Raw genomic sequence first — 13,661 nt, 5'->3', positions numbered from 1 at the left:
TGTGTAGGTTTTGACTCAAAAAAGTTGTTCTGGAAAGTTCATAACAGCAAGAAACTTCACTTAATATTGTTACATTTTTTAAATTAAAAATAAATAAATAGTAAGGAGTGTTGAAAAGGTAGATTGGACCAGACATTTATAAAAAATAATAGTTCACTGTACTATTTATGTAAAAATAGAAAAGTGTAGACAATTGGGTGATTGAACCTATTTATTAGGTTATATACATAGAATCCCATCTTCAAAGTTCAAACATTCGCATCCTATTAGGGAAGGATAGAATAACTTCAAAGACACATTATAACCTTTCAAATTTTTATATGTTTGCAATTTTGTAGATGATATCATGTGTGTATTGATGTTTCTTATATATATAATAATAATAATAATAATAATAATAATAATAATAATAATAATAATAATAATAATAATAATAATAATAAAAGAACATTGAAGAAAGTTTATCACCATTATGAAATTCCTAAAACGGGTTATTTTTCGAAACATACACAAGTAAAATTTCTTTAAAAATCTGAAAAATTGTTGCCCGCAAGAAGTTTTGAAAGAGAAAACAACATATTTTTCGTATATGCAATGCTATATGTTTGTATTTTTTTAGAAATAAACCAAGATATATTTGGTAAATGTATGAACAAGACAATGTGTGTCATATATCATCTTATGTATCAAACAATATATACAATATATATTTACATTTTCTAATATATAGATATACTAAAAAATAAACCATAGATCATGTGATATATATTTATATTTTCATTAAATTACTATTATAATCAACGTTTACTAGAAATCTCACTCAATGGACAAGCGAACAATTTTAAGCTGGAAATACAGAAGAAACTAGAAAAAAGTTCTCTAAGATTATTGAAATAATGATTTAAAATATCTTGCATTAAACAAATATCAACCATAATTAATAACTAACAAAAACAAACTCAAAGTTCGAAAAATGATGTTAATAAAAAAGAAGTTAATATTTCAAAATTTTGTTATTGAAAGAATGTAATCAATGATATATCAAAAAATAAAATCTTTATATAATTGATATTAAATCCAAAAGTGATATTTTTTTTAATTTTAAGTGTTATGAAGCAAAAATATGAGAGAATCTATCATAAGATTTAAAAAGTCCCAAAATGTCGATAAGATTACTAAATTTTAAGATACTTGTGACATATTAGTTATGTAGTAACTAATTTATAATTATAGGGAAATCCAAACACAGTGAGTTATTATATAGTTGCATTGAACATGAATCTTAAGTCTCAAGAGCAGGCTTATTACCTTCCTAAGTCTAACCAGTAAACATGTATCATACCACTCTCTAACTTCATTTTTTTCTACCAATAAAATGAATAAAAACACTACGACCAAAACAAACATAGCTTAATTGATATACAGATATATTAGTTACCAGTTACCACGAAGACTGTAATTTGGATTTTCCTACCCCCATTGTAGTTAACAAAGAACAAAACAAAACAAACCACTGATAGATAGAGATTATCAGAAAACGTACGAGTTCTTAATATCAGTTCATAAAAATTTGGGCTTGACTACTGATAGAAGACTAGAAACCAAGCATCTACTTGCCTTTCTTCCTCCCTTCAACTTATTTTTTCGAAAAAAAAAAACAAATAACAAATAACAAAATAAAACAATAAAATCTAGTTGCTCTATCAAGTGGTTAAATTCTCAAGTGGGCTGGCCTTTAGAACTGAACTTAGAAGGAAAATCTTCAGGTGGAGCTGTTAAAAGAAAAACCTCCATGGCTTTAATAAATCCTGCAATCTTCCATGGAAAATCATGACCCAAAAAAGAAAAAATTACACTTCATCTTCATGTCCATCCAATTTAAATCAAACGTCTGGAATTGAAGGCAAACAGAGCACATACAATGATCTCAACCTTGACATTTGCTTTTTTTTATATATCTGTATATATAATTCCAGGTAAAGATGATCAAATCAACTAAGCACCATAACAGTTTTTAAATTACAAACAGAAAAATACAAGCTTGTACAACAATGATGCGCCAAACTGAAGTTTTGACATGCCTCTATGATGGGATTTGCAGTAATACTGAGTAATGGGATCGATCTGTTCAGCTTTGCTCCGAGCCTACTTGAGAAGCACACGCAAGCACATGCACCCTGAATCACAGTTCACATCTTAGAACTTGTAGTTTAGAGCCAATTTCGAGCCACCCAAAGCAGATAATAGTTGAAGTTTCACGGATCTATTGGACATCTTGGCTAAATCAAGCACACGCCAACTCAAACTGAATTCTTTGAACTTATTCCAACTATTTGCAATAAATTTAAAGAAAAAAGAAATGGGAAAGAAGAAGATAATTCACGTTCTGTTGTATAACTGAGAATAAAGACTTTGTTGTCATAATAGCTCTTTGTAAATTAGTTTGTGTTAGTGGTCACGGTTGAGATTGTGCACGAGAAGTTCATAGTTGGTTCAGAGAAAGGAAAGGAAGAGTTGGCAAGCCCGTATGGGAGAATTTGAGGAACTTCTAATAAGCTCTCTAGATTACAGAGACCAATTTGTTGAGTTAGAATTGTCTAGGTATTCAGAGGAAATTTAGAACGTAGATGTTTGCGTTCATTCAAGCAAACAATTCCAAAGTCTTCCATAATATTGACTTTTTCTTTTTTTTTTTTTTAATTCTTTTATTGGAATTATGACATTTTTTTTATTAACCGCAATTGGAATATTTCATGAACTCCTTTTCTTTAGTTTGGGTCTGGGAGATACCTGATAACGTAACCTATAGTCTCATCCAAGAAGGTTCGTTAGGTTGATATGTTATGCTCGATCCATATATATTGATTGATTTATCCAACGTGACAATAACTGAAAGAAATGATAGTAACCAAAACCAATATGAAAAGTAGTGACGAACTGTGGGGGTGGGTGGTCCTTGAGGATGTGAAAGAGACAAACCAGTCAAGCTGCGCCAAATCTCGTGTTGTGATTAACAATTACTAGCATTCTAGGGCATATGTCGGAACCTACAATTGAAAAAATAAATAAATAAGTAGGGAAAAAAACAACTTACAAAACCATTTAAGATTACTACACACAGAATATGTTTTAATATATAATAATATGAGCACTTAGATTAACATCACAATCAACGCATAACAAAGTCACCATGTCCAAAATCCTCATAAGAAGAAAAAAAGAACAAAGAAAAATGAAGATATTTGGCCTAAGCAACAAAAAATTTGAGGCCCAAGAGACTGCACTCGTATTCTTACCAATCTCTTAGAATTAAGAAAAGTACGCATAATAAAACTAGCAACAGCAATAGAATTTCATTTAATTGAATGCCATTGGTTTGTATTATTGTAAGGGTTTATTTAGATTGTATTGCTTCTGATGGTCATTTGGTTTGGGCTTTGAATGATTTTGTATTTTCTGATTTGGGCTTTTCATGGTAACTTTTCATTTTATTAATGAAAAAAATTGTCTCCTTGTTAAAAAAACATGTAAAGAATTCCATTTAATAATTGCATATACATTTCCATATGATAATCTGATTCTCCTAATGACAGAAAATTGGTTCCAACTTTCATGTCAATGGCAACCAAGTATCTGAGGAATATGGACTAAGCAATATCAGAATATTTTGGTTTGATGAAGTAAGAACATCAAATCAGATTGACAAACACGCCATTCATTTCTACACAGATAATGGAAGAACAAAAAATAGACACAAAAATGAAGTCTAACCATTCCAACAATAGAGGTCACTCAAGAACCATCCAGCATGTCATCCTATAACAAAAAGTAACCCAATAGGCGTATTACGTGCTTTGTGCCCCCTACTTTATTTCTAGTAATCGTTTATCGCTAGGTTGGTTAGTAGTGTTCCTATATAGTGGTCTGCCAGTTACTGAACAAACCACTAAAAACTGACAATTCAATGCAGAGAAGCAATGCTGGTAGCCTGGTACCATGTTCATAACATGCTATGGTCATAAGTTCAAATTGATAAAATCAGAAAGTGCAGCCAGCATGAAAATTCACGGTTAAAAAGAGTTAGAAAGAAGAAAGCATTCCAAGACTGTTTTCTACCTCAAGCATGTTTTCGTCTAGAAAACCATATGTTGAATGATTAATGGCTTGAGAACTGTCATATTGAAGGATTCTCAACTTCCCCTCCTGCATGGACAGCCAAAGAAAACATCAAAGTTGCATTAATACTGAAATATAACAGGTAAAATAATTGTATTAAAATGAATTAAGGAAAATAATCTCTATCTAAAAGAAATAATTAGAAGCTAACCTTGGTCCCGTAGACTACACCACCTCCCACTGAGGGATGAAAACATGCCACATTTACCTCATCCTCGGCACTCGGAAGAACCCTCACAAGTTCCATGTTAGAAACTCTGTAAACCTAAGTTGTCAAAGCAAACTTCAGTCAATTAAGAAGAATATTAGAGGAACACTAAAAGGCTATATAGATTAATATTAATTGAACATTATCATAAATGATCAGCAGCAGGCTGGGGCAAACAAGATGGTACACTACAGCCCCATCATAAATATAATGTTGCGATTTATGATGACACCTAAGAATAATTGAAGACTATGGAAACAATGCTCATTTGAGTACAAACGCCATGAGGTCCACAATAAAAACACCTAATAAAAACTTTCTTGACCTTGTCAGCATAATTGATATGTAGCATATTCTTCTAGAAATTATATCTCCAAGAAATACAAACTCCAACGAATTAGGTCTATTTAAAAAGAGCAAAGGACTAGGTCTTAATAGCAATGAAACTGCAAAAATGTCATGTATTATCCTAGAAAAAGAGAATAATTATTTCTTTTTCAACAAGTAATAAATTGCTAAAAGAAGAGATATCCAACAATCAGAATTCACATTTGTATTGCCTTTTCAAGATGAAATACAGGACTTTTATTTTCCCTTTAACTAGCAAACTTCAGAGTAAAGACTGCAGGTCCACAAATTACAACCTAATGCATTACTCTCTAAAACCAAGGATCCTTAAACAACAAAAAGAAAATTATATTATGCGTATAAGAGCTACTTGTTAATAATCAATGTTCTAAAGGGCTTAGGTGGTCTTGAGGCGTTTTCTCATAGAGAGGCAAGGCGTAAGCCTCGAGGCACCATAAGGCATAAGCCTCATTTTAAATGTAATAATAATCATAAAATGTAAATCTTTGTATACTTACTATTGTAGTACCATAACGTAAGATTACATCATTAATTTTTTATTTTTCAAATTAGAACTGATACCCAAGAACAAAGGAAGTAAAGAAAGAAAACAAAACAAAATATTTTAAAAAAGATAAGGGGGAAAATCTGAGAAAACACATATTTTGTAATAAGAAGTAGAATTGAAAACTATGTATGTTGAAAAATTGTAAAATATGAAATAGAAGAAATAAAGTTTGAAATAGCTGCAGCACCACAAAAAAGATAAGATTAAGGAGAAAAGGAAAACCAGTTTTTGTCTTGGCTGTGATAATGAACAAAAAAAAATAAACTAGGAAGAACTACAAAAAAAAGGGAGAAAAACAGTGGATAAGTAGTAGGAAGTAGGAAAAAAAGGAAACAAAGGTAACCTTTTTCTTATGGATTAGAAAGCTAACTCGTTTGCTGTCTGCTATTATTCTCTTACCCAAATGAAGACAATTGAAGCCTACACGCATCAAAGTGTTTAAGCCTACAAGATAATTTTTTTTTTTTTCCTTGAAAACCCAATTGAATGGAATCCCACCACTGCCAACATCCCCTCTACAAATTTGTTGTTTTAATTCTTTTACCCACTTTTCACTAAGGCTTATGCCTTTCACTCCTCGAAGGAAAAAGCACTGAGGCTTACGCCTAAGCCTCTATCCATAAAGGTGTAAGCCTCCTTTTACCATGCACAATCGTAAGCCTTGAGGCATTACAAGGCCACCTCGCCTCAAGGCGCGCCACCTCAAGCGATTTTGAAAAAATTGTTAATCATGCACCAAAAAACCAGGTGTGCACTATTACACCATATAAAATCAATTAATATAGCTGTTGAGAGATTAATCCCTTCAAATAATCCCTTATTCCAAAATAAACAAAAATAAACAACTTGAATTGTTTTTTCTATAAGGAACTTCAAATAGTTACAATCACTACAAACGGGTGAAAATGCCCTTTGGAACAGTGCATTGTTCCATCAGAACTAAAGAGTGATAATACAGCTCTTCATTTTGTAGACATGATATATATATATATCTTTTTAACCTAAAAAACATGTAGGGTGGGAGGATTCAAGCCTTTCTAACCTCTTGGCCATGGTCACCTCAATTAAACAAAAGAAATGATATTTACCTCAAGTATAGTGTATATGGGCACAGTTGTTTCTCCATCTACAACAACACTCTTAAGAAGTGAACTATGTCGACGGCCGTAAGCAAGTAATAGGTGTTCTGATGTGGGAGAGAACTGCAATTATTACAATAAGAAACTTCTGTAAAACTCAGTACTACAGCTTATTTCCTTTTTTTCTTGATGAAAAAATTGTAGCTTAGATGAAATGAATGAGAGAATAAAAAAAGGCCACAAAGCAACAAGGCCCATCCAATATGCAGACTATATAAAGGAAACAAAGCAAGAGAAAAGAAATCACAAAAAGAGGCCAATGTATTGGTACAACTAATTTCCTTGGAGGTTTTTTATTTTACAAGAAGCTAAGCCTTCTTTGAGGTGAATAGAAAAGTTCAGTGTAATCAAAGAAGAATCAGCCCACCACAAAAGGAGAAACAAAATGGCAAAAGAAGAAAACAAGAAAAGACTCCAATGGTTGAGAATATGATAAACTGACAAAGGATAATTAAAATTTATTTGGTCACTAACTCCTACAAGGAGGCAAACCTCTCAACCTCTCTTTCCAGATTCTTTTGGGATGTTACTGGCTCTCTTTCCTGATTCTCCTATTTGTTTCCTAGTTAAGCATTATCAACGTATTACCAAATGAAGCTACTAGCCAGAATATAGATATATGTCCCTTTTCTGGAAAGAATTTGTTCAATTAATTGGTAAAAGTATAGTTTTTTTTTTTTTTGGAATATAGAAACACTTCATTGAATGAATGAAATAGGGGAAGTCCCAACACCTATAGGTGATTACAAGAAATCTCTCCAATAGGAAAGGAAAAAAAGATGAGCTATAGGAAGTAAAAGGAGATTCAGAATTACACAAATTGAAAACATGAGTGAGAACCGAATCCAAAAATCTATCAAAAATAGAGGATGTGTCTCTAAAGAGCCGACCATTACGTTCAACCCAAAGAGTCAAAATGAAACCCCACACAATAGCCCACCAAAAAACTCGTCTGGTACCACCAAAAGGATGCCCCACAATCAAAGATACCAGGAGATAAAAAATAGTATGGGAATACACCTGAATTTTTCAAACCTAAACTAAACATTGAACTCAATCCTTCCATTTAATGAACCACATTAAATATGCAAAAATAGAACTTTTCACAGTAAACACAATCTCGCATAGCTTGCACTTCACTACATAGAATTTGCAAACTAAAGTTGACAGTAGAAATAGAATACGTTTTTCTTAATTAGATAAAAGGTCTTCGAGGATTTGTGTAGAACACAAAAACTCATGCTTGTTTAAGGTACTTAAAGGAACATAACAGTCCCTATCATTAACAAACCTGTATAGATGTTAAACAATGAGCAGCTCTTATTGCTCGAGATGCTAGTACCACACCAAACCTAAATAGAGAAAACAAGGATGAGATAAATTTAAGTTATAAAAAGGGAAAATATCAACCAATATCTTCAATCATAATATGTATTGTGAAGAAATATTACGTTGCCTCCTCCAAAGAGTAAATCCGAAGCTCATACATGACCTGCTGAGCAGAAATTGGGTGTCGCGTAGGCGAAGTTGCAGCACCAGTCGCATCACTATTAGCATGGCTTTGGAATCCAGGATCAGCTTCCATATGTGGCAACATGCATGCCACACATGCTGCCAAAAATCTCCCACAAGGTGAAAAATGGGCACCCATTTCACTGCAACAACATAATTTGTAGAAAAACTTAGATGATTGGCGAGACCAGAATCCAAGAATTGAGGAAAATAAATGCTTTGCAACCATCCCATATAGAAAATCTCCAAAATAAGGCCAGGTATATATGTATTAAAACTAGTGGAAAGACACAACCATAAAATGGTTGGTTCCAACTTCAGAATTGTGGCAGTATATAACAGAAAGTTGAGAAGCAGATTGATATTGCATAACTGCAAAAGAACATACCTACAAAGAACAGCATGTGGAATTATTAACCGACATCTTTCATCATCCAGTGGCGCACAAGGATTTTTAACATCATGTGACCATATCCTGAGTTTCACGGTACAAGGTAACTCAGCAGCTGCTACTGCTGCCAAAGAAGCAGCAAGCTCAGATTGAATTCTATTGACAATAGGTTGTGGATCACTTTCATCAGGAATTGAGTTACTCATACTAGCACCTTCATCTGACCCACTCACAGGCACAGGCACAGGCACACGAGACCGTATAGAACGATGTCTTGAACTAGATCTCCTACCAACTCTGCTTTGGCTAACACTGGTAGGAATTAACGAAGTAAGTGGAGCATGAATTCCTCCTATATCAGATGGTGCAGAAGAAATTTCACGAACATCATCACTGTGTGGCCGAAGCGCATGCTGACTAGCTTGACTTTGGCCAATTAACCACCCTTGCAAGAAAGGCAGTTCCCAAGGGTCATTAAATGGAAAATTTTGATTATTCCTCACTTCGGTCTGCACTTCCATATTCTCTGAAGCATCCCCAGCAGTTTCTGAAACTTCCGTTTCCATTTCACTTGAATAAGGATTGGTTCCAGTTTCTTCTGGAACTGGTGATGTATTAGGTTCAATGGGTGACAACACAAGTTCATACTGTCCTGATGGTGTTGAATATGTTAAAAGCCGCACTGAGGCAGAAGGATCAACTCTTTGTAATCTCCCTGCACCATGATCTCCTTCCGTTCGCTGCATGGACATTCTCCTATTTTCTTTAGAAAATGAGGGCCATATCAAGAGAGGAAAGGACATCAAAGGTAGGCCATCCATCAAACTAGAACGATCAGAAGAATGTGCATCGGCAAAATATACGGTAGGAGGTGGATATTGCACATATCCTGGAGATGTTGCTAATGTTATGGCAGATTCTGATGTATCGAGATCATTGACCTTCAGAACATGTTAAGTAGAAAAATTAGGATAAGTGATTGGAAGGAGGCAAATTTAAAGGCAATAAAAATAACTAACTAACCAACCTCGGCAGTTAAAAGGAATTGGGCTGCATGTGGATGAAAATGCACAGCACGCAATGATCGCCGCGTCCTTAAAACAATGGTTGGTGAGGGTGTCTCCCCTCTTTTATTGTAGTGCCAAATGTAAAGCTGCATAAAATTTAAGATCAAGGTTGTATATTAGAATGAACTAAAGGTGGTTGGGAGTTTCTTCTTCAATGTGTTTGGCTTTCAGCTTATCAGACACGTGAGGGCTCAAGGAGATGATCAAGAAGTTCCTTTTCCGTCCGCCTTTTCATGAGAAGACGGTTTTGGTCGGAGGCAGGGATTTGTGCTTCATTATGGGGTTTGTAGGGGGGAAGAAATAAAAGAACGTATAGAGGGGTTGGAAAGGGATCCTAGTGAAGTTTGATCCCTTGTTAGGTTCAAAGTTCTCTTTGAATGTTAGTGGAAGCTTTTAGTAAGTATTCTTTATGTCTCATTTTACTTGATTGGATCTCCTACCTTTAGATGGGCTCTTTTTTAGGGTTTTTTTTTCTTCTGTTTGCCCTCATATTCTTTCATTTGTTGTTTTACAATTATATCAATAATAATAATAATAATAATAAAGAATGCACTTGTTGTTTTACAATTATATCAATAATAATAATAATAATAATAAAGAATGCACTTACAGATTTATATATCTAATTCTCCATTTAAAAATCTCACCTTATGACCTGATGCCACAGCAAGAAGCTCACCTTGGGCATGGAAAGCTATGGACGCAATGGGACGATCTGCATAAAAGGAGAACAAGGTTTAGCAATGACTCGTATAAACTATAGGTAATTTTCAACTATCCAGCCATCTTCAAAAGGCTATACAAACAAGTTGGAGAAGATATTACAGAAATCACGGGAGCCAATGCATTCTGCAGTGTTTGCATCCCAGAGTCGGACATCATAATCCAAGCTTCCACTAGCAAGAATTTCGGGGTACAGTGGATGGAATCTGACCTGAAAGATTACCAGAAGATGAATCCAGCAGATTGGAGCAACTTGAGTCACACAGATAAGACAACTAATAATCAACGAAGCCTTAGCAGAAGTATAACTAAGCCACATTCCCAATATATCTTAAGACATAAGTATACCCAATGAAATTGAGTTTTACAGAACAAAAAAAGGGCTAAACAATCCACCAAACTATTTTCTATATTTATCTATTTTATAGTAACATTGATAAGTGTTATACTATTTATCACCATTACGATAAGCTGAAAAAAAATGCTTTCACTGACCACCCAAGGGGTTCTCCGATGACCACTCAGCACCTTTAAGCAGGTCCCAGTTTGGCAATCAATGATTTTTACAGTATGATCTCCACTGTGGGCAACATGAAAACAATAAAAGTAAATGAACGCCTTCACCAAATAAAATTAAACATGGAGCTTCATCACATCATTGTAGCAAAAAAAATATCCACGAATCAGCAACTCACTGCGTAGAAGCAAGCGTTCTCCCATCAGGGCTGAATGCTGCTGCGATTGTTGACCTTGGAGGAGGCAAAAGAGGGCAATATTTAGCTGAAAGATGCCGTAGTGATTCAGCCTCGACCCTGACAAGATTCCAAGTTTAATAAGACATCCCAAGTAAGGGGTAAAGTAACAGAGAGGAAGCATCACAACATCAAATGACAGGATAAACAAATAGGAAAAAAACATTCTTCATTATTTCATTTATTGCATTAAACATTCAGATGTATTATAAGAACAAAAGCACTACCATGAGATAAGACCCCGCTTAGCATCTCTAGCTGCTTGACATCTTGGCCCAACCAAATCACATTGGCGGTCATGAGAATCTCCCCAAAACCTCCTTGATGCACGTTTTGTTTGAGGAGAAACCTCCCTCTGGGCTAAAAGTTGAAAAACATTACTGACTCTGAAAAAATGAGATGAAATTTAGTCCGTAGTTAGAATTAAGTTTGCAAAATCCAAGAACTCTAAATATTAAATGAACTATCTGAATCTATCACACACCAGTACCAATAGAGTAAAATCCCATTAGCCATAACAAGTATTAATGCTCCATTTTCCAATGATGATAATCGTAACACTAACAACCCTCACAATAACTAAAGAAAAAGCAGAAATTTGTAAAACTTCCAATCATACTTGCAATTTTCTTGCATTGGAGATGAGGAATAATCTACAAAGTAATCAAAAGGTTATCTCTTTCTTTCAACGAGAAATGCGCATACCATGTCAAATTAGATCATTCAATAAGCCGTAGTAACAGTGTAAGAACCCCTTGTTGCTCCATCCCCTCCTCCACCCTCCCACCCCCAAATGCAATGGCAACAATTCCACGCCAAAATACCAGTACAGTAAAATAAGAAACTAAAATAGTACTTGGAAATCAAGATAGATTAGTATACAAGAAAAGAAAAGACAAACGAAGAACTTCGCATTTATCAAAACTTCGTACGCTCAAGGAACATATTCCATGTTAACTATTGGGCTGGGAAAAACGCATCAAAATCTCAGATATTAAGACCCACGATTTAAGAAATCTTGGCAAAATTTAGATCTTCCCACGACAAAAAAAAAGTCCGGGCAATCATCCACATAATCCAAATAAGAAAATCGCATGAAATAATAGTTGAATCCCATGATCACCTTTGCCTGTTCGTGGGATAGGCCGGAGCAGGATGAGAAACGTGAGGCGGGAGCGGTGGGGTGGATGTGGAAGGAGAATTTGATTCGTCAAAAGCCCCAAATGAAGCTCTCATCATTTAGCAGAGAAAACGTCATGCTCCAAAATTCTCCGGCATTTGGATCGGAAAAGGAGAAATTAAGAGGGAATTAATCGGAATTCAAAGTGAAATGGGGAAAGGGGCGTGTTGTATTAATTTAGAAGCAATGATCGGCCGGAGAAGATGGTGAAATTCAGGCGAGGAGGAGCTTCAAATTGGCTTAGAAAGATCTCCTGCAAGAAGAAGAAGGCATTCTTGTGAAAGAAAACCTAGAAGACGAAGAAGAAACGAAACAGAGATCGAAGACAACACCTCCTCTGGAAATCAAAATTGTTTTTGGACATATATCTTCCCCTTTTTCTTTTTCTTTTTTTTTTTCTCTTTTTTCTTTTTAATATTTTTATTTTCTTTTTCTTCGAAGAGTTCTATTTACACCCGCAACTACTCTTTCCACCTAGCCTACGACCCAATTAATTTTAAATCCTATTTTTACCTGAAAATATATCATATTTGTCCCCAAAAAATATATTATATTAAAATTTATATATAAAAAAATTCGCACACGACTTGAGAGAATCTAAAATCAGAAATTTGAAAACAAATGATTAAATAAAAATAAGGTTGTATTTCGTATTTTCAAATATGTATTTGATAGCATAATCTAAATAATTGTAAACTAAGTGTAGTTATCCAACTAAGTATTAGTAACAATAAATTATTATTAATTTATTTATGAACATGTTTTATGTTAAGAAAATTATATAATTGTTGTTTTGTAATATTATATAATTTATAAGAAAATTTGAAATTTGGATCCTTATAGTTTTGAGTAAGTTAAAATTTAAACTCTTATGGTTTATATAATTTGAATTTACTCTCTATAGTTGGATAAAAGCTTCGTCATAGTTCCTATGGTAGGGACTACTTAAAGAGGATTTAACAAATCATAGGAAATAAATTCTAAATTTTAAAATCATATAGACTAATTTTTAACTTTATTCAAACTATAGGAAACAAACTTCGAATTTAAACTAATTTAATTTATAATACATTACATAATACATATTTTAATTTTTTTTTAAATTGAATTGGATTTATAACATGATATACTATATTTTTAAATGTTTTTATATTTATTTAATGTAATTCTACATTTTAAATTTTAAAATTCAAATTCTAGATACAAATAAAACATTAAAAAAAATGTTTTTAAATTTGCAATCCAAAATGTGAACCAAACAGGCCCACGGCTAACAATAAGACTATAGTTTGATTTCTTTTATTCCTATTATACTAACAATATTATTAGAAAATTAAACTTGATTCAACCTTAAAATTTAAGGCAATTATCAATTTATACTCTTAAACTTTGGGGGTTTATCATTTTAAACTCTAGATTTGTAACTATATCAATTTAAACCTTGAACTTTGAGAATGATACCAATTTAAACCTCAAACTAATAATTGTGTCAATTTAGACTTCAAACTTTTATAGGTGTATCAATTTAAACCATTCATTATGTTTTATTTGGATACACTTATGAAAATTCATGGTTTAAATTGATATATTTATGAAA

General features: G+C 33.4%; 1 protein-coding gene across 6 annotated transcripts; it reads right to left on the bottom strand.

The window, feature by feature from the left end:
* Positions 1-1,922: 1,922 nt before the first annotated feature.
* Positions 1,923-12,457, bottom strand: LOC120092953 (uncharacterized). 6 transcript variants are annotated; one of them, XR_016524996.1, is made up of 17 exons: positions 12,008-12,457; positions 11,112-11,270; positions 10,828-10,944; positions 10,628-10,712; positions 10,235-10,343; positions 10,057-10,124; positions 9,370-9,495; positions 8,557-9,283; positions 8,340-8,463; positions 7,891-8,094; positions 7,731-7,791; positions 6,389-6,502; positions 4,328-4,441; positions 4,117-4,203; positions 2,980-3,047; positions 2,791-2,889; positions 1,923-2,177 (listed from the first exon to the last, which is right to left on the bottom strand). XR_016524996.1 is itself a non-coding variant. In XM_039051219.2 (16 exons), the coding sequence occupies exons 1-15, from the start codon at positions 12,121-12,123 to the stop codon at positions 3,021-3,023; spliced, it is 2,238 nt and encodes a 745-aa protein (XP_038907147.1). In that variant the 5' UTR covers positions 12,124-12,457; the 3' UTR covers positions 1,923-2,177; positions 2,980-3,020. The 6 variants fall into 6 exon arrangements, 2 of the variants coding, with proteins under 2 accessions (XP_038907147.1, XP_038907145.1); XR_005486231.2 differs by having other exon boundaries at positions 8,340-9,283; XR_016524997.1 differs by lacking the exon at positions 2,791-2,889 and having other exon boundaries at positions 2,939-3,047.
* Positions 12,458-13,661: the final 1,204 nt, after the last annotated feature.

This window comes from Benincasa hispida, chromosome 12, assembly GCF_027475165.1.
Source record: "Benincasa hispida cultivar pf3 chromosome 12, pf3_genome.v1.1, whole genome shotgun sequence".
NCBI lineage: Eukaryota > Viridiplantae > Streptophyta > Magnoliopsida > Cucurbitales > Cucurbitaceae > Benincasa > Benincasa hispida.
Note: the sequence above shows the minus strand (reverse complement) of the source record. Positions and strands in the feature narration are given on the sequence as shown.

What these genes read in the sequence shown, in the direction of transcription:
- LOC120092953 (XM_039051217.2), bottom strand. Translation starts at nt 12,123, where the DNA reads ATGATGAGAGCTTCATTTGGGGCTTTTGACGAATCAAATTCTCCTTCC. An exon ending in AGAACGCTTGCTTCTACGCA is followed by an intron (nt 10,713 to 10,827) that starts GTGAGTTGCTGA and finishes TGTTGCCCACAG; the next exon opens with TGGAGATCATACTGTAAAAA. An exon ending in TACTCTTTGGAGGAGGCAAC is followed by an intron (nt 7,792 to 7,890) that starts GTAATATTTCTT and finishes TTCTCTATTTAG; the next exon opens with GTTTGGTGTGGTACTAGCAT.